The sequence below is a fragment of the Papilio polytes genome, unplaced genomic scaffold (genome assembly GCF_000836215.1).
Source record: "Papilio polytes unplaced genomic scaffold, Ppol_1.0 DF821845.1, whole genome shotgun sequence".
Taxonomy (NCBI): Eukaryota; Metazoa; Arthropoda; class Insecta; order Lepidoptera; family Papilionidae; genus Papilio; species Papilio polytes.
The window spans coordinates 2,090,996-2,110,638 of NW_013527359.1; the positions used below are offsets into that span (position 1 = coordinate 2,090,996).

At 31.9% G+C, this 19,643-nt stretch overlaps 2 protein-coding genes across 2 annotated transcripts; both read right to left on the minus strand.

Moving 5' to 3' along the window:
* Positions 1-578: 578 nt before the first annotated feature.
* LOC106108162 (chondroitin proteoglycan-2-like) lies at positions 579-9,255 on the minus strand. The gene is made up of 7 exons (XM_013289255.1): positions 9,115-9,255; positions 6,437-6,523; positions 2,426-2,539; positions 1,815-1,879; positions 1,529-1,667; positions 1,057-1,270; positions 579-708 (listed from the first exon to the last, which is right to left on the minus strand). The coding sequence occupies exons 1-7, from the start codon at positions 9,155-9,157 to the stop codon at positions 651-653; spliced, it is 720 nt and encodes a 239-aa protein (XP_013144709.1). The 5' UTR covers positions 9,158-9,255; the 3' UTR covers positions 579-650.
* A 4,119-nt stretch (positions 9,256-13,374) lies between these two features.
* Positions 13,375-19,447, minus strand: LOC106108112 (peritrophin-1-like). The gene is made up of 5 exons (XM_013289198.1): positions 19,303-19,447; positions 15,741-15,935; positions 14,181-14,384; positions 13,837-14,050; positions 13,375-13,501 (listed from the first exon to the last, which is right to left on the minus strand). Exons 1-5 carry the CDS (start codon positions 19,343-19,345, stop codon positions 13,444-13,446), a joined length of 714 nt encoding a protein of 237 aa, XP_013144652.1. The 5' UTR covers positions 19,346-19,447; the 3' UTR covers positions 13,375-13,443.
* Positions 19,448-19,643: the final 196 nt, after the last annotated feature.

A 19,643-nucleotide genomic window follows, 5' to 3' on the forward strand; every position in this document is an offset into this window, starting at 1 on the left:
TTACTACTTATGATAAATCATTTAAAACGTTGAAATTATCTGTTCAAGTTACTTTACACAATTTCGGCCTCGCCCAGGATTTGCGTAAATACCTATTTCCTGATCGTACAATTTGGTCTAATCTTTCGTAATATCACATTTACCTTGCAATTCTTGTTCACGAACAGAATGTACCTAAGAATTTAGTTCCGCAACGTTTTGCGCGGCCGCCACTTTGCTAATATATTCAATTTCAAAATAATGTTATTAACTGTAGTGAATAATTATAATTTTTTGAAATGTGTAGCAGTATGAGGTATTAGAAATATTAACAGCAACAGTGACAATTTTCCTAACGATTTAAAGAATTTGTCTGAACATAAAGTGAAACATGGTTTTGTGGGGTACATTCCAGGGCTAGAGCAAGGAAGTTTTTTGTTTATTATTTTGGTACTTTTATAGCATGATTTTTTTTATTATTGCCACATCCACATACCTATGTTTCTAATATTCATAGTAATTTTGAATATTTTATCATCGATTCATTTTAACATGAGGTTTCGTTTCATTTTGAATCAGGGAAATCAATAAAAGTCAGATTGTTAATATTAATTACATTTATTATTTATAAGTCTTACAAACTATCAGGAGGTTACTTAAGTAAATGCAGCTCACGCCTTCTTCGGTAATTTATTCTTTTCCAATGGCTGCCCTTCGTAATAGTTTTCACTAGAAATAGAAGATTAAATTACAATTTAAAATGATTACTGTAGAAGAAAATTTATATTAAATTTATGTTAGTCTGTGTCAAATTTTATTTGAGTAGTGAGTCTGTCTCTATGTCCTTGAGTTGTTAGTACCAGTCGACTACTGGTATAATCATCATCATCATCCTCCTCCTCCATATCCTCCATATCCTACTCCCTTGGAGTCGGCGCAGCAGGTCTTTGTCCTCCACATAATTCTATCATACGTCAGTCATCACTTTTTGATCATGTCACCTTTCACACAATCCATCTTTCTAGATACATCTACTAGTATTATAATAATTTAAAACAGAACTAAACAATTTCTTACCATCCTTGTACTTTTTCCGGGTCATCGCACATGAAAGTGTCTTCGTTGTAAACCTTGCCAGATGGACAACTGCCCTTCTGTGGTTGTACGCCGTTACGACAGATGTAGAATTTCTGGCAGTCCTCGGGATGCGGGAAGGTGGGGTGAGGGAGTGCACGTCCGTTGGGACCTACTACTTCGCCGTCCGGGCACGAGAAACCATCATCGAGGACATCTATAACAAAGAAGTGATATTCTTAGTAAGGGTGGGCACACACATAAGTCTAAACTATCGCACAACTGTTGTGCGATTGTCGATTGTTTCGTATCCAATTCTACTGTTTAGTTGCATAATTAAGATCGAATAGTGTACGCACATCCATAAAAGCTCATAGGAATCAAAGCGAGACTAAACGAATTTAATTTGAAAGCTGACGCATGTTTTCTTATCCCAATTGCACATAGTACTACTAAGCAATTTTTTGAATTATACCTTTGGTGATATGTTCACAGATCCGATCGACTGACTCCTTCCAGTCGCAATTGGAAGTTTCCTCGTCAAAGTAGAGGCCGGGCGGGCAAGGCAGCTCGTTAGGCACGCCGTCAGAGCAGTAGTAGAACTTGTCACATGCCTGAACAATACAAACAAGTTTTTTTATTAAATAAGTTCTTCAACAGTTTCAGTTGCTTCACAATTAAGATTTTTTAGCGTAGTATTTGGAAGGCTCGTTAAATCGCAAATTAAAATCATATTTTTAGAGAAAAATAATCTTGTTTACCTGAGGATCGGGATGTTTGAAATATCCGTTCTGTCGTGGACAATCTTTTGTCGGTTTTGGTTCTTCTGCAAACGTGACAAAGAAAACAAATTAAACAATGAAATTCAAGTATGCTATAAGTAATTTAAAACATTCAATTATGACCAAATTTACAAAATCAATTAATGTTTTAAGTATTTTCCGAATGTCATGCTGGGTCAAATAACTTTAGGTCACATTCATCAAAATAAATGATCTACCTGACAAAGATTGATAAGTCTGACAACAGCAAATTTAATGCATGATTTATCACGTCTGCATAAATTCCAGTTATACCATACAATGGATTTAGACTCAAAGCAATTAGTGTGTATTCATATTCCCGTATAAGTTCAGATTTAAATGTAAACCTGTCAACCTTTTATCATCAGGAGAAACTGAACAATGTAACTTTTGAATTGCAATTCTGTAATAGCTGTCTTTTGCTAACTCATTGCCACTCACAAACTCGTTTAGAGTTTACTGAAGGAGTCTTTATCTGAGATTTCTCATGGAAAATTCCACGCCACGGGAATCTTTTAATCATCACTAAATGTCACTGAGTCTAGCATTTAATGATTTAAACAACTTACGTAATTCTTTCCTGTCCCCGCAGTCGACGTTAGACGGGATATCACATCGTTCTTTGTTGGGGTTTTCATCAGAGAATACTAATCCGTCAGGACATAATTTTGTTTCCGCCACACCTGAAAGAGATTCAAATTTTATAATGACAGTTTTAGATTAAACTAGATTAATTGTAATAAATACATGAAATACGATTAACAATTTTTATTGTATTTGTTCCTAATGTTATATCACAGAAATAGTCCGTTAAAGATAAAAATTGCAAAGTGCAACGACCTTGTTACTAAAAATCGTTCCATTCGATTATTACAAAAAGCTTATTTGGTTTTAAAAATGATGTTGTCTGCACTTTAATGTCAATAAATACCCTTGAAACTGCTCTTTAAATTGCATACGATCTTCACTTATAAGTAAATGCATTTACCAAAGTTCAAGGCTACTCTTGGTAAAAAAGATCCCTCGACAGGTTATCTTTGTCGGGGTTTTTTATTTTGACTGAATGACAAAGATGTTTGAAAAGGGTTTTCGATGGTATGTATTTATGTAACTGTACATATGTATCTGTTTGTGTTATGTACCTAGTTTAAAGTTTGCAGTTTTGAAGCTTGACGAACTTTAAAGTTTAAAAAACGTTTTGTAAAATTTTGCTTCCATTATTTTGTTCAAACTTAAGCTTTTCGACTACATTAACATCTGATTTTTTGTCCTGTTAGATAGTTTATCCAGTAATTATGCTATTACGGCGTTTAATCTTAGTTATAACTATAACGGGGTCAGTAACGATTGCAATGTTAACAGTAACTCGAGCTTGTCGCGGCCGCGGTGAGGTAACGTGTCTATTACGAGCATTTATTATATCTGTTCTCTATTTGGATATCTAAAAACTTATAAATGCATGTTCATTGTATCTTTACTGTAGCTATATCAAAATATGTTAAATACAGCAATAAATCTATCTATGTCGATACATATAATAAAATTGGAGTGTCTGTTGCTGATAACGGAAATCGTGTTTAAACATTTTTTTGTCTGTCTGTCTGTCCGCAAGCCGCGTTGGTTCCGGGTAATTTTCGAAACGGCTGGGCTGATTTTGGAACTTTCACTGGATGGTAGCAGACATGCATAACATTATAAGCTATTTTTTTCTAAATTCCGCGCTGTCAAAATGGCGTAACGGGTGGTCCAAATTTGTGCTAACGAAGTTTGCGGGCGACAGTTCGTATTATTATAAAACAAGCATACTTTTTACGATAAAAGACGCAAAGAGATTTTTCACATTCGATTCGACTTTTGTATTTACATCTTTCGATTTTGTCTCTCTTTACATCGAGTTACGTTTTTTTTTTTTATTATATAAACGACAGAATTTTATTTATAAAGTCGTATATCTTGGGTATTGATCGTAATTCGGCTTACATAAGTAATCACTCAATTTAATTTATCTTATAATACTTTACATAATAATCTGATTACAGTGTTATAAAAAAAGGGAAAATCTGTTGCAATTTAAACTGAACTAGTTCTGTTTATTGTGAACGATTTCCAAACCTTACCAACCAACGTCACAAATCGTGGTCGATATCGTTATTCTGAATTATTCCCAACCGTCACCCCGCTCAGTCCGCACGTGGAGATAGATAGATGAGAATAAAAAGTTTCATCCGTCCCACCTTTTGTTACGCGGGGACGTTTGGAACTTATTTTATTTCATAACAGTTCCACCTGTCCCCTTATTGTTGATAGTGAGACTAAAAGGTGGGGTGGACGAACTTTTTTATTCTCACGTAGGGACAGAGCGGGGTGACGGTTTGGAATAATCCTTTATTCTTGAAATATACCGAAAATAAACACTTGTATTACCATCTGGTTTCATTTCCGCGTGGTTTGACTTTAATAAAGTTACTCTACTATTGCTTACTAAATTAAAAGTGCAAAAAATTGTCTATGACGGTTAAGTGGGATTGCGATAATAATGAAGGTAAAACTTGGAAAAAAAGTGATTCTTGGACTCTGCAGTTTCAATACGCCAAACCCAAATTAATAACTTTTAGTATTTACAAGTAGTAGTAGTGTAGATTTTGGTAATTTTTATTTTTTAAAGGACTCTACAAGTTAAAAATAATATTTACTATTTCTGATAACAGTTACTGTGTTTTTAAATCTGTAAATTCTCTTCATACCTTCACTATACAATTCGATAGTGAATTTCTAAATTACCGAACGATCAGGTTTATTGATTCGAATCACGAATATGGTGAATTTTGTTTTTTATACGCTGTATTCAGTCGATATAGTAGAGAGTAAACGCTTTAGCTTTCGAAACGGATATGTAACTAGTTGCTGAAACTAGAACAAAACATTTAGAAATTTTGTACCTGTTTGCAAGGTTTCACTAATTACATTAACGTGAAGACGTGCGTCATTTAAATTGTTTTAAGGAATACTTTGTCAATTGCCTATAGATTTTATTATGAATGTATGCATTACATAAGGAACATCAAGTGCATGTGTGTCAAACGCGATAAGATATAATGCGATACTTGGTGACTAATTTATGATGTATAATAAAAAAAGATTAATCATGATGCGTCTTATTAAGATCGGGCGTGCGTTTGTGACTTATCTATCGCACGACAGTTGTGTGATTGTCGATTCTTTCGCAGCCAATTCTACTGTTTAGTTGTACAACTATAAATCAAGTAGTTTGCGCACCTCAATATAATCTCATAGGAATCAAAGCGCGACTAAACAGTTGTGCGATAGTTTAGTTTCAGATGAGCGCACGCTCTTACAGGTTCTTCAAATATTATGTCACGTCGCCTTAAGATACAAATGATATTAAATCAAGCACAAATATTGTTACAGTAACATAGAATAAAAACAAAGATAAATGTTCAAATCTTTGTATCACAATCTTTGGGAATAATAGCAGTCGGTTACGTTTCAACCGCAGATAATATCTGGACGTGACTAAGCGTTAAAACAAAGCATCAAATTGTATTGACTTTAAAGAGAAAGTTTTTGTATGAAACATTAACTTTACGTTATTTAAATACAAATCGAATACAAGAATATATCACACTAGCTGTTGCTCGCGACTTCACCCGCGTGAAATTAAAAAATGTAGTTACTCACAGATAAATTACCTTGATAACGGTGAATGATTTTTTAAATAGGCCCAGTAGTTTTTGAGTAATTCTAACACATACAAAAATACAAATCTTTCCTCTTTATAATATTAGTATAGATAATATATGAAAAAAATTATACTTAATTATTCATTAATGAATACAAAGAAGTTAGTTATGTAAAATTTTTTTTCTTTTTTGTTCTGTTTTTACGGTTTTATTACGACTTAAAAAGTGCTCTATTGCTTAGGTTTATATTTAATTTTATTTATACAGATACATAGATAAACTGTGCAGTAGCTAATAGAATGCCATTCGGTTCATTGGCCGGACTGCAACGGTGTGAAATTGAGAAACTTTTCAAGGAGGTCGTTTAACATTACTTGGGATATTGATAAATGTTTTTAAAAGGATACGTGAGTGATTTCATAATCATATTTAATATAATCAATAAAGAGTGTTTTAAGCAATTAGAGAAACCGAACAATTGTGAAGACAATTGGGTGAATTAGATATGTATGTTACCCGATCTTAAAGGAAAAGTTGACTAGTTAATTATTCAATAAAAGTCAGTTCTTATTTTCTTCAAATCAACGCAAAACTGTTTAAAGATGCAAAGAATATTCAATTCATAAGGGTCGTTCAATGTAAAAGTTTATGAAGCTTGTTTCAAGTGTTTACTAACTTGATATATATGTATAGTAACTAAATGCATCAAAATATATACTTGCTATATAATGTGGTTTTTAAAAAAATATATTTCCTAATAATAACTTGAACCTAAGTGTTGAAATTGCTGAATACTATTCATACGACTTGAGGCAATGTACACGGGTTTTACACATTATATTCTAGATACTTGTTGACCTTTCGAGGTGTCATACTGACCTTTGGAGCATTTGTAGTAAAGGTCACATTGGTACGGGTCCGGATAAAAGCCACTTTTGCCGGGACAATCGAAATCTTGACCTGAAACTGAAAGAAGATAACTGTCAATATAACTAGTGATTTATAGAATATTTTGTTCCTGGAAAACTGAAAATAATAGTATTTGAATATCATCATATTAATATAACAAATGCGAAAGTTAAGATGGATGAATGGGTGGATGTTTGTTAGAGTTTGTAGCCTAATAAGCTAAACAGATTTCAATGAAATTTAGAGGATAGCCTGGAAGAAGACATAGGCTACTCCTTTTTGTTTTTTTTTAATTTCACGCAGACGGAGTCGCGGGCGAAAGCTTGTATAAGTATTAATACTTTCTGCTCTATTTCATATTAGTCATGAGAGTAAGGAAGTCAAACTTAAGGACGACTGACGCACGAAAGTGACATTCCATTTTTAAAAAATGCCACTTTTAAATTTCATGTTTTTTAATTGCAGGAAATCGTTGTTATAACAATAATATTGATGGTTACCGATTAACTTAAGTTATTCGCCTTTTTTATTTAAAGAATTAAGCTTCAACTATTTTTTTTTTATTTTTAAGGCGATTACTTAAGTAGTTTCACAAAACGATTAAACATTTAGGGGCAATAACATGCTTTAACTCATTAAAAATTATCTTTGTATTTATGAATTTTAAAATTATGTTATACGGAATTACTAGGAATTCGCTTCAAAATATAATCTAACCACATTCATGAGGTGAGTAATTTAGATCGACTATGATTGTAATTTCGAGGAAACGTAACACATGAGGTTGCAGCGAGGAATGTCGGTGAGAGGAATAGAATGTAGCTGATCTTGACCCTGCCGACGATACTAATGTAACCAACAATCGACAGACAAGAGACTAATTTAGTTTTAATTAAAGTAATTATAGAGCAGATCGTAATAATTTTAATGTTGCCTGCTGCAGCTCGGATCGGGAACACGTTAAATGAATTGTTACTTGGTACTAAAGATTTCCTTTGGTGCAACATCTCTACATTTGGTTCTAGGAGCTTTTTTAGATGTCCTAAAAATCCTACTAAAGTTCTCATAGGAAACAAAAAAGGAGGCATTGGGAAATTATCAAATAGATCTAGTTAAGTAGTAAAGTGAGTAAAAGTTGTTAAACAATATCTTGGCATCAGTTAATTTACACTACTCTTGAAGGTGACTACGTTTTCAATGTATTAGACGGAAATATTTGCACCTCGCTCTATTTTTTTATTATACTTAGTTCGCACTTAACATCGCAACCGACCAAATTAGGGATTTCGAAAAAATTGATATTTCATGACAACGTCGGATAGTCAAATTGGCCTTGCAAAACGTACATTATTGACCGTAACGTGCATTATTGCTTTGCAAAATGTGCATTAAGAAATTATTGGGGCAATATTTTACTAGTAAACAGTGAAAGGAGGACACGTTGTATTAGGCTTTTTAAGGATGATTGATTTGAAAGGATGTAAATATCAACATAAATTGAAAATCAATCATTTAATAATCAGATAATTTAATTTAGTAAGGAGTGTTCATATAACATTTTGATTTCACATAAAATGCAACATAAAGTAGTATAGCTTACATAAGTTTTAAGAAAATGTACATAAGCTACGTAGCTTATGACATAGGGTAATCGATTAAATATTATGTGTTTGGACATCGTAATAGGGAAGTTGGTAGCAGTTAGGTAAATAAATTCTATATCACTTTAACAGACAGGAAGAGAAGTTTTATCAATTACTTAACTTAATGCATTCTTAAAAAAATGACAACGTTAAACGCACTGTAGACTAAAAATATTAATCAAACTACTAAACCAGAAGGGCTCACACTGTTGGAATTTATTAAGGTCTTGATGACTTTATTGTGGATTTCATTATTGTCTTAAAAGCACGACGACACATAACTTAAAGTTCAGAAAGTTCAAGTTACCCGTATGCACATGTAATCGTTTTTGTCTGGCACATAAGCCGACCCTAATTGATTTTAGTCGCTGTATTGCGGCAATCAGGACAATTATTTCTTGCTGCAGTCAAAGTTTAATAATTCATTAAAATTAAAATTAGTAGAATATTTAGTTTCATTTTTAGGTTCCAAGTTTGTTACATTTGCCATAATTTTAGTATATTAAATAAAATGTCGGTAATTACATAGATTATTTATCCATATTCTAAAGAAATATATACTTTATAGCTGCTTTTGCGAAGTGTATGTAAACTGATAGTTTACTTATTGTAAATACGTAGAAATGAACAACCTTGAGGCTATCAGATTAACAAGAGATCAATTGAGACAAACTTTAGATGAAGCAGAACGAAAATTATTAAGCCAAAGAATGTACCGTTTTTTTTATAAAAGAATAAAAGTATATTTTTAGATGTAATATGGGTAACTCTAAATGTCAAACTTTAAACATAAATCAATATGAGAAATACAATATTTTAGTTATAAAATCAACATTATGCTATTTATAAATTGTTTTCAATGACTACTATATGAGCTTATTAGGAGTAAAATAATTAAAATTTAAAGTATCAAAAATTTCAAATTTAAATGTTCAAAGAAAGTAACTAGGAAATAAAATTATTTATGTTTCATATTTATGTAAATTAAATTGATAAAACACTTACCAATTCCGCAAACAGCGAAGCTTATTAATATTAAACTAAACATGTTGTTCTAAAATTTAAAAGCGTATATGTAAAAAGTGCCTATCCGGGTGCACGTGTGGTTCCCACCGAAGGTTGCTCCGTATTGCCTGCGACCGCGTCCATTGGGCTACGGCTTGCCTACACTACATTCGAAAATATCGCTTGCGTTCATAAACTGCATAACCACGTCTCATTTAATATATCCTTAATTTTTTATACATGCCCCGTAAAGTACCGGTCTTTATCTCTATTAAATGTTACGAAATTTATTCCAATTTCTTTTACAATCGAGGCCTTTATTTTAGTTTTAATTACAAATGACAACTGTTACATAGAGGCATAATTTAATGTGCAAACTGTTTTCTTATTATTTTAATTTAGTATTCACTTAGTAATTACTGTATTTTCTTATGTAAAAGTTATGTAATAATAGGCCTATTTTAAGTGAAAACGGTTACTTTTACTGCGTACATTTAGATTGTTTGCAATTTTTTACAGTTTGTTCTAAATATAAAATGGTTTGTTTTATTTGACTTTTTATTTCTACTGGTGTACACTAGATGTATAAACTATACAATTTATGTTCAGAAATACTGGTTTAATTGAAAAAAGTACATAAAAAGTAATGCTTTCATAAAATACTTCAATAATAAGGTTGTAAGTTCATGAAGAAAAAGTTGTTCTATAAATATACCATTTAAATACGATGCAAGTCGAGTCTCTCAAGTGTAACTCTTACCCGGAGGCGATTACCTTGATTCTGTGAGTCTCAAGGTCAATCTCATGGTAAAATTATTGTAACAAACTTTTAAATTATATTAAAGAGTCTTGTCTTGTGATACTTATATTAATTTAATGTATGATACAAAAATAAGATTTGTTAGAAAAAATATCGTTTATACTCATTTTTAGTACAGTTTTTTGAAACTAAAGTATACAACGCCATTTATTATTTAGATATTACTACAACAAAACACGTATTCGCTATATATTTTTTTTGTTTTAGGTTTCAGAATATTAGTGTTCGAAGTCGAATTAAAACCTAAAAAGAGAAAAATCGTAAACTTTATTAAGCTCCAAGGTTATTGAATCACTTTGTGAAAGTTCTGTTAATGAAATTACTGTCTTACATACGTATTTTCTAATTTGGTATGTAGCAAGATCTAGATAAGCATTTGATATGAACAAATTAAGTAACGCGAGCAACAATTAAAGTTGGGTAACAGAATGCCTGTCGAAAACTGGTTCTAGTATTGTCAGCTAGGACAGGACCCGTGCTTGCGTGTGCTTTAGGCACGACTTGCACGAGAGCAGCGCACCTCAATCTTTAATCAGCCCTTATTATCGATTTTATTTTTACATTAACCAGCTTTCGCCCGCGACTTCGTCTGCGTGGAATAAAAGTGACAAAAGTAAGTAGCCTGTGTATTCTTCAAGACTATTCCCTACATCTATACCAAATTTAAACAAAATCCGTTCAGCCGTTTAGGCTATAAAATTCACCAAACATCCATCTAAACTTTCGCATTTATAAATTTTAATGTTTAATTAAGATCGAAGACTGTGTGTTTTAAATTTAAATGCAGATCGTATAGCTATATTCTACATTTGTTATTTTTTTAACAGGATGCTAACATGAATCTACTAAAAGTTGTTTATGATTTCGTTCGTTATTGGGAGACTGCTAAAGAATACAAGAATAGAATAAGGTCAATGACATTTGCTGTATACGCCGCGTTTTTATACAACGTATTGTTACAGAGAAAAAGCTTTTTAATGAATTTCATACAAAAACTTAATTTAATCGACATTAAGGTGATGGAAAATTGTCCACGACAATTAGTTTAGCATACTTATCCGGCCTGGTGAGAAAGCTATTATTACCTTCAGATCTTCTGAAAGTAAGACCTAGGCCATCGAGAAATAAATAACACGCTATAAAGTGTAGAAGGATCTTTTGTCAAGTTTCTGACATCGTAAGAGAAGCATTAATAACCCAAAGTAATTTTTCGCTTATGATTATCTGGTTAGATAATCGGATCGGTAAAGTTGAGAAGTTCTGAACTTAGCACGCGACTAAGTTCGGCGCTATCACGTCAGCGTCAGTTGCATAATGCAGTGATTCATATTCTCTATTTCGATTGTAGAAGACTGTAATTCGATTCGGATAATGCCTTTGTTTAATACAACGAATCGCTAAAATGTATTCACGTATTGTAACAGCCGACATTTATTGATAACGTGCATCAACGACTGAACACAAATTTAAATGTTAAATGTTTTCAATTATTATCTATTGCTTATTTTTCGAAATCTTTTATTTACACTAAGGTTAGAACACATTTGTCCAACTCTAAGACCATTCGCACACCTTTGACTAAATTATCGCACGACTGATACTGAATAGTGTGTGCACCTCCATAAGCAGTTGTGCCATTAGTCAAAGATACGCACGCTCTTAATACGAGAAGCGATACTAACATTCTTACAGCTTTTAATAATTTAATAACTAACAGACTATTTACATTACGATTAATCTCTACTTCTCTAAATATATGTTTTCGTGTAACGTAAAATTGTATATTATAGAAATGTATATACACGTAATAATAATTAATTAACATTGTCAACATTAAGAAACAACTCACAACAATGTTTTTTTTTTCATCGAAATACTAAAACATTTTTATCTTTACACAGAAAACATTGCATTTAAAAACATTGCTCGTTTACGTCGAATTTAGTATTTTGCAGATGTACAAAACATCCTTTCACCGAAGTCCGTCTGTGCATTGCAAGTAGCAATAGTTTTGAAGCAATAAAAAAACATAAACTAAGATTTTGCATATGATTTTGTGTGGTAATATGCACTTGAGATTTAAAGTTGATAGAAACAATCAGGAAGAAGCGGAAAGAATTATTGAATATAGTTTTAATCCATAAGTTAAAACAGCTGATCTCAATTGTTTTCCAAGGATATTTACTTTGCTTGGTTCATTTTAACTGCTAATATTAATATCGTGATTAACTATGGCATTTGAAGTATTTACTCAAAGGTCAGAAGTCTAGTCGATAATGACAAATTACTTTGGTATGTGTACGCAAAGTGAGATGTGATTGTCTACTGTTGATGAAAAATTCAGAATTAATTAATCATTAATTTGTTTATATGTAAGAGATATTGTAAGGTAAGAGTAAAATGTTTTTGAAGAAGACGACGGTCGCGTTTTGTTAAAAAAAATTGTATAATTTCTTATGTATTGAGCTTTTTTAATTTAAAATACCAAATCTTTTTCTTAAATTGCCGTTATAATACGGTTATGCTTCGTGTCTTTTTAAATTCCTCAACTTATTCGGATCATTTTAAAACATAATATTACATAGACCATAATAAAGTAGGATCTGTACTTTTCCTCATACCTATGATGACATTTTAAATAATAATAGCTATGAAAAATGTTGATACTATTAAAAGCAAGTGGTATAGGTTAAGCGTATGCGTACAATGACATTAACTTCTATGAAATAGTGAAAGGTATTTAATAAGTATTTAACCCAGTAGTACTTCGGGTTTTTTTGAGTTTATATTAATGCAAGAATTTTTATTTAATTTATTTATTTTATAATAATGAATTAACAAATATCGTAATTATGTTTGTCTTCTTAAAATTAATGATATTAAAATAAGGTTTGGCATTAAGCATTATTCAAAGTACGAAGTTAGTAACTTTTAAGTAAACATTTCATCTTGCTATTTGACCTTTTTAGCGCCACTTTGCTAAACTATAAAAAAATCAAAGAATTTAGTATAAAACTGTTTTATATTTCAAAAGTCAGCGCATCGCCGCATTATTTAACAATTTCAAACTTAAGATGAGACGTTTCGATAGCTTGCTATTTTACTTATCAAGCGCAGCGACCAGTTTAGCGGAACAAGGAAATCTATTTCTGAGCAATATGGGTCCGTAAAGTCTGGTCTGGAACGAATAGAACAATCAGAGTATCTAGGCTGCCAATATTTTTGAACAAATTTATATAGTAACTACTGTAATTATAATGAACAAAGACAAATATTAACAATTAGTACGAAGATGATTTCTAGAGAGCCTAAAGGTTTTAAATTATTACTTAAAATCTGGAAATGTAGTTGAAATGTTTTGATTATTCCAAATAATTAGTTCCATAAATTATTTTCATACTATTTAGGTAATCAGGGTAAAGAAATAAAACAGAAACAACCAATTATTGTCTTACAATATATTAACTTATTAAGTCTTAGGTGTAACTAAATTAATAGTATCACTAAAATTAATTTCTCGCTTTAGGTGCGGGCGCGGCGTCCTCCGCGTCCTTGTACCAATCCTCGCTGTGAAAATAATAAAGAAAAATTAAATTTGATAGACAAAAAATCAATTAATTTATTGTAATAGTGACATTAATTGATAAAGAAAGAATTACACTTGGCTTTTAATGGATTTTATTAAAGATTTTTATTAAAGTTAATTTCTATTTTACTAATATAAATGCAAATATGTAGATGGAAGGACGGATGGTTGTTAGAGTTTCTCGCCGGCTCAACGGAATTCGATGAAATTTGGCACAATTGTAGAATATAGCCTGGAAGAACACGTGTCGCGGTCGAAAGCTAAAATTCAATAAAACTATTTCAGGGTTTAAAATTAATTCCATTTTTATACTGACCATCCGCGAACATTTTCGGGAGCGTCACATTTCTGTGACTCCTCATTGTAGACTTCACCGACTTGGCAGCCGAGGTCACGTGGTTCTACTCCGTTCAGGCACACGTAGAAGCGCTGGCAGTCATTGGGATGAGGGAACTTGGGGTGGGCGACGGCCTGACCTTGAGCATCTACTACTTGCTCTTTGGGGCATTCGAAACCGTCCTTGGTTTTCTCTAAAAAAAAAGATAAAGCAAATTACTCTCTACACTCTATTTCAGAGTGTTTAAAACCAAGACATCCTATTATCTGATTTATTTATTAAATTTGAGAAGGGGTTTTTACGTAACAATTCTGGATACTTACTCTCCTGAACTTGGCATCCTTGTCTGCCAGCGGAGTCGGGCCACACGCATGTACCAGAGTACTCGTCGAAGTGAAGGCCGGCGGTACATTTGACTTCAGTGGCATCACCCTCGATACAGTTGAAGAACACGTTACAGATGGAAGCATCGGGGTGAGCGAAGAAACCGTTGCGACGGGGGCACTGGTTGTTGGGCTTAGGGGGCTCTGTAATACAAACAGACGATGTAAAATATTTATACTACTAATTTGTATTGACATTCACTAAATTAATTGTAGATAATTCCTCCTAGAAGTAAATAAGAATTAATATAAATAATAAAACCAAACGATTTAATATCTAAAACGCCCAGTACAACAGTCAGTTAAAATTCTCGAATGAAATTTATCAAGACTGCCGTGTTACGCGTTCATAGTTATTGCAAAAAACGACAATGTGAGCCAACGCCAAAACAACTTTTGAAATCGAATCATTTATGAAACCAATATATTGCATCAGATTTAGTAGGACATGACTTTCATTGTAGACATGGGGCGATGTCGGTGACATTAACGTAACCTTGAGACACGAAGCGGCGTGAATTCCAAAATGAAATACATATTAATACTAAGAATCAATAATTATAAAGACAAGGAAGTATGAGAAATATGTTTTACTAGATAGACTCGCTAAATAAAATGTCACTATTCTTAATTTGTTCCGTTCTCAACCCATTCGCCTTGGAGCGACGAGTTGCGTTGTCCGGTATCGAATTCCTTTCACGTTTCGTTACACGGCGCGTATAAAATTTCTATAAAATCAGTATAACACTAAACGAACAACACTTTTGACATTAAAACACGCGTCACGAACTTTGGACAACGCTCTCCATAACAAGTGAAGGTAAACAATGACTAAACTGAGAATATCCAGCTAAAATCTGTATTCGATGATTCTCGTACAAGTCTACGATCTTGTATGTAGATAAAATTTTGATGTCAATTTATTGTCCCTCATTATTCAGAATGGCGGAATGTAATTTGCATATTTAAAAATCTATACTTTTAAGAATTTTAAATATAGTCTACCGCGTAGCAACAGTCGTATGTATTCTATTCGTTCACATAAGGAAATATAATTAGCTGCAACATATATAATTGATTGGCCTAGAAAATCAAACGAGTGTGACCTAGGTGGTCTAAGGTAGACGGGATACCTTCACTTCACCTCGTTCCTGTGAACGACCTCTTATACTAATATGACATTGTTTAAAAAAATGAAAATAATAATGACTTCAATTATAACATTAGTAATTTATTAAAGTCGTTGATAGCTACTATTAAATCAACAATTATTTAGTTTATTTTTATTATTTTAGTCACTTCTTAGGAACCTTTTCATCATATATTTTACTAGCTTTACCCGCGACTCCGTACGCGTAAAATTTATGTTACTCACAGATAAATTACATTAATTAATTTTTAAAAACGGCCCAGTAGTTTTTGAGCCTATTCATTACAAACAAACAAAGTTTCCTCTTTATAATATTAGTATAGATAATATTTTAGTTATAGAAAACTTACGTAATTCGGTCCTGTCTCCGCAGTCAACGTTGAAGGGTTGGTCGCACTTGTTAATCTTCCTGATGGTAGGGTCGAACACCAGGCCGTCGGGGCACAGTTTGGTGGTGGCGACGCCGTCTACGCACTCGTAGAATTTGTCGCACTGTCTGTCATCCTCGTATTGACCATCCTTATTCGGGCATTTGAATTGGGCACCTAAAGAAAAAGTAAAATTAGATTCGTCCATCATCACCATCTACCCTGACTTATCCTACTCACGTAGGGTTGGCGCAGCGGGTTTTCGTCCTCCAAATAACTCAATCATCCGTCATCTCAGTCATCACTCCCTTCTTCATCATGTCACCCACTGGGGCTACTCTTAAACTTCCTTTGAAACGTTCGTCCATTTCTTTATAAAAATTATTATGTTACTTTATATGCGTTCAATTTTAAATTTGAAATTATTTAAGCGTAAATACTTTGACCTGGTAAACTAAGTGAAAGCATTGGCTGATAAAAAACAGGCCTCATGTCCGTATTCTGACATTGTCAGAGTGAAGCGTGCCAGATTTTTTATTACATAAGAGCACACGTTATATAATCAACGACATAAGATATTGACACGCAACAGTTCCAGTGATATGTTAAGCAATAACTAAATCTATTCTATTGAACCTAGTTGTATGATGATTTGACATTTCAACTAAGTAGTATCGGTTTTAATACTAATTTAATTAACGATATTGATATTTTACACAAGAGATATTTAAATCTTAATTGCTACATTAAAATTTATTAAGTGAAGTTAACCATATTTACTTCTTACGTTAGCTAGATATCGTATCTATTTATACATAATTTTTTTTTGATAAAAACAAAAGCCGGTCGGTCTGTTAGATGATTTCAAATTTGCATATCGTATTCGTGTTCATTTTTAAATATTTACATCAGGAAATAGGAATCTAAGCTTTAATGTCAATATGATGTTAATTTTATACTTTTTAATTACAGTTTCATATAACATTTTATACATTGTAGTGTTTAATTATGTATGATGGCAATATAACTGATTTTATTATTTTTTGGTAGTCTAGTTTAAGTTATGGAATATATGTATTCAATGTAAATTACTTATCAATCACTTAATTAACGTGGGTTAATTGTTTGTATGTGTTTTTATGTCTGTATTAACAGCGGAGGCGCGACGCCCGCGCTCAACGCAACATGCAAGTGACGCAACGCGAGCGGCCTAAGAAGTGAAAGTTAAGTTACAACATTGAGGTACTGGTGCATCGTTCACTGATGCACTGGGGTCGACACTGCCATGTGACCCTTAAGGAATTTCTGTACTCATCTTTGTGTCCTTTAGATTAACGAGAACCATCTATATCTATGAAAGCACTGACCTAATTATTTTAAATTAATATTTAACGAAAATGTTATACTTAGAGTCTTAAGGAGATTTATCAAATCTATCTGCGGTAGTGAATCCTTAATTGAAACTTATATTGTATGAACAAACAATGCTAATAAATTATTTTGCATTTATGTTTTTTAGAAGATACTTATGTTAAGTAGTATAATTAAAAATTAACATTTTAAAGTTTAACATAAGCTACCTTATTCATATGTTAACCTTGACACATTAAATTCGTATTTTTAATTTGCTTAAAAGTAGAGAGAAAAACTGGTTTTGAAAACACGTTATTCGTCTGTAGTCACGTTTGCCTGGACATCGTTGACAGTTTTTAAAAACGAAGTATTTTTGTCAAATGCCATACGAGAACGTGTAAACTATGTTTGATTTATGTGTAGACATTTATAGTGTTATATCAACGACTACTAAATTATTTTAATATGAAAATTTTACGAGGTGGATTGGATCAGTTTTTATAAGAGAAGAGGGTAAAGAAGCAGCGAGAACACCGAGATAATAATAAATGCCCTTAGATACAATACCATAGAAACTACAGCTGCATACATTTTACTAAAAATAAAAAAAGAATAGCTTATGGAGTTAGTAGTTTTTTTTTAGATAGACTTTTCCTTAAAACTAGTAATAAATTTATTGTTTATCCAAGCAATTAATTACTGTTAAAAGTTACAAATTAAGTTGTATAGGCATTTGAGAACTAGATTTTCAGGATTAGACTGTGACCTAGACATAGCTTAATAAATTACAATCTATGTCTCTGGAAAAAAATACTTAAATAATATCAGACTTTAAATAAAGGTGACAAGTTCTTGTAAGTTTTAACTAAGATTTTTAATCGCCTGTTCAATTTATTACTACAGTGCTAAATAACAATTACAGAAACAAAAGACAGTAAAAATGACATCTCACTTTAACTTTACGTTTTTATAAAAAGTTTTCCAACTGTGTGACATTTATGTGTGTGACAGAACATGCGAAGAAACTTGTCAGTTTCTTGCGATTTTCTTTATTATTCCGTCACGTGTTTAGTATTTACGTTTAGAAAGGTTTGATAAGAATCTGACACGCAATAATAGCTACCGTATTTTTTATTGGAAATTGCAATAATGTTACGACTTTCCAATTTACTGAAGTTTTGTTGATCATGGGTAAATTCGTTATAGGCAAGGTATGCTTACTCAAGGGTGACGTTCACATTCAAATTCAATTTGTGGTTTATTAAGTTTCTTTTTACCTTTTTAGGTTTGCTCTGACGTAAAGGTAAGTCGCAAGAAATAGCGCGGATTTCGAACGTTTATAATAAAAAAATAACAAGTTGTTGGAAATGACATTGAGCAATGAAATATGCTGTGTAAGCAAGTTTTTCATATCTTTTGTTATATACTTTAGAGTTTCAAAGTAAATATATCTATAAGAAAATATCAGAAAGTATATTACTAACATAAAAGTATATATGTTTAATTTAAATCTTTAGCCAAATACTAGATATAAGCATACATATTTATAGAACTAACCAGTAAATAACTATGATGCAGAATACAAATTAGATGTTGAAGACGCTTCATGAATATTTGAACAAATACGCTGACAAAGTATTCAAGACAGTCTCGGAACAACAAATTTAAACTTTTCCAATAAAAAAGACATCAACGCGCTCAGTCACATTCATAATGTTCGATTATTTCAAACTTCAATCTATTCTTACAAAATTCTTCATGTTAATATGAAATTGTTGCTTAAAGTTTGCAGTTAGTGAATGTTTATAACAAAGTCCTATAATTGGGTCACTTAGCCTCATTCGTTTTTCGTAATTTGTTCTTGTTCCCTAATAAAAATAAAAAGAAGCATATTAAAAGTTATTCTCGAAACAAAGACTAGTTAAATAAAAAATTAAAATGAAAACGAAAGTTAAATAAAAAATTAAAATGACATGACATAATTTTCGTAAATAATCAATAAGGTACATAAAATTACCTATACAAATTACTTAATATTATCCATAATACGTATTGGTATATTTTTTTGTTTTTCAATTAAATTTAAATGAAAAGGACATCATTGTATGACAAATTAAAAAAATATTTTTACCATATTAGATATGGATACATAAATTACATTAATTTTAGTTTATCAAATGTTAGGACTTACTTGCTAAAGCGGCGACTGCCGTCAATACGATGAACACTTTCATGGTGACCTTTTGATTATATTATTTAAAAAAAATATATGATAAAAAATACAATGACTAGATAGCGGCCCGACCCCTCTGGCGACCCTGGTGAGACTGACGAATATTGCCTTCGCGCGCGCCTTTTCTTCACCTGACCTGAGTATGCGCTCCTAAAACCGGTACGAAGACTATGTGATTTAACTAATTATTCTATCAGTAGAACTAAAATTATTTAAAACCAAATATAAGTATATATTTAAACAATACATATATAAAACATCTGTAAAGATAATGATTGGATTTATTTGATACAGTTACG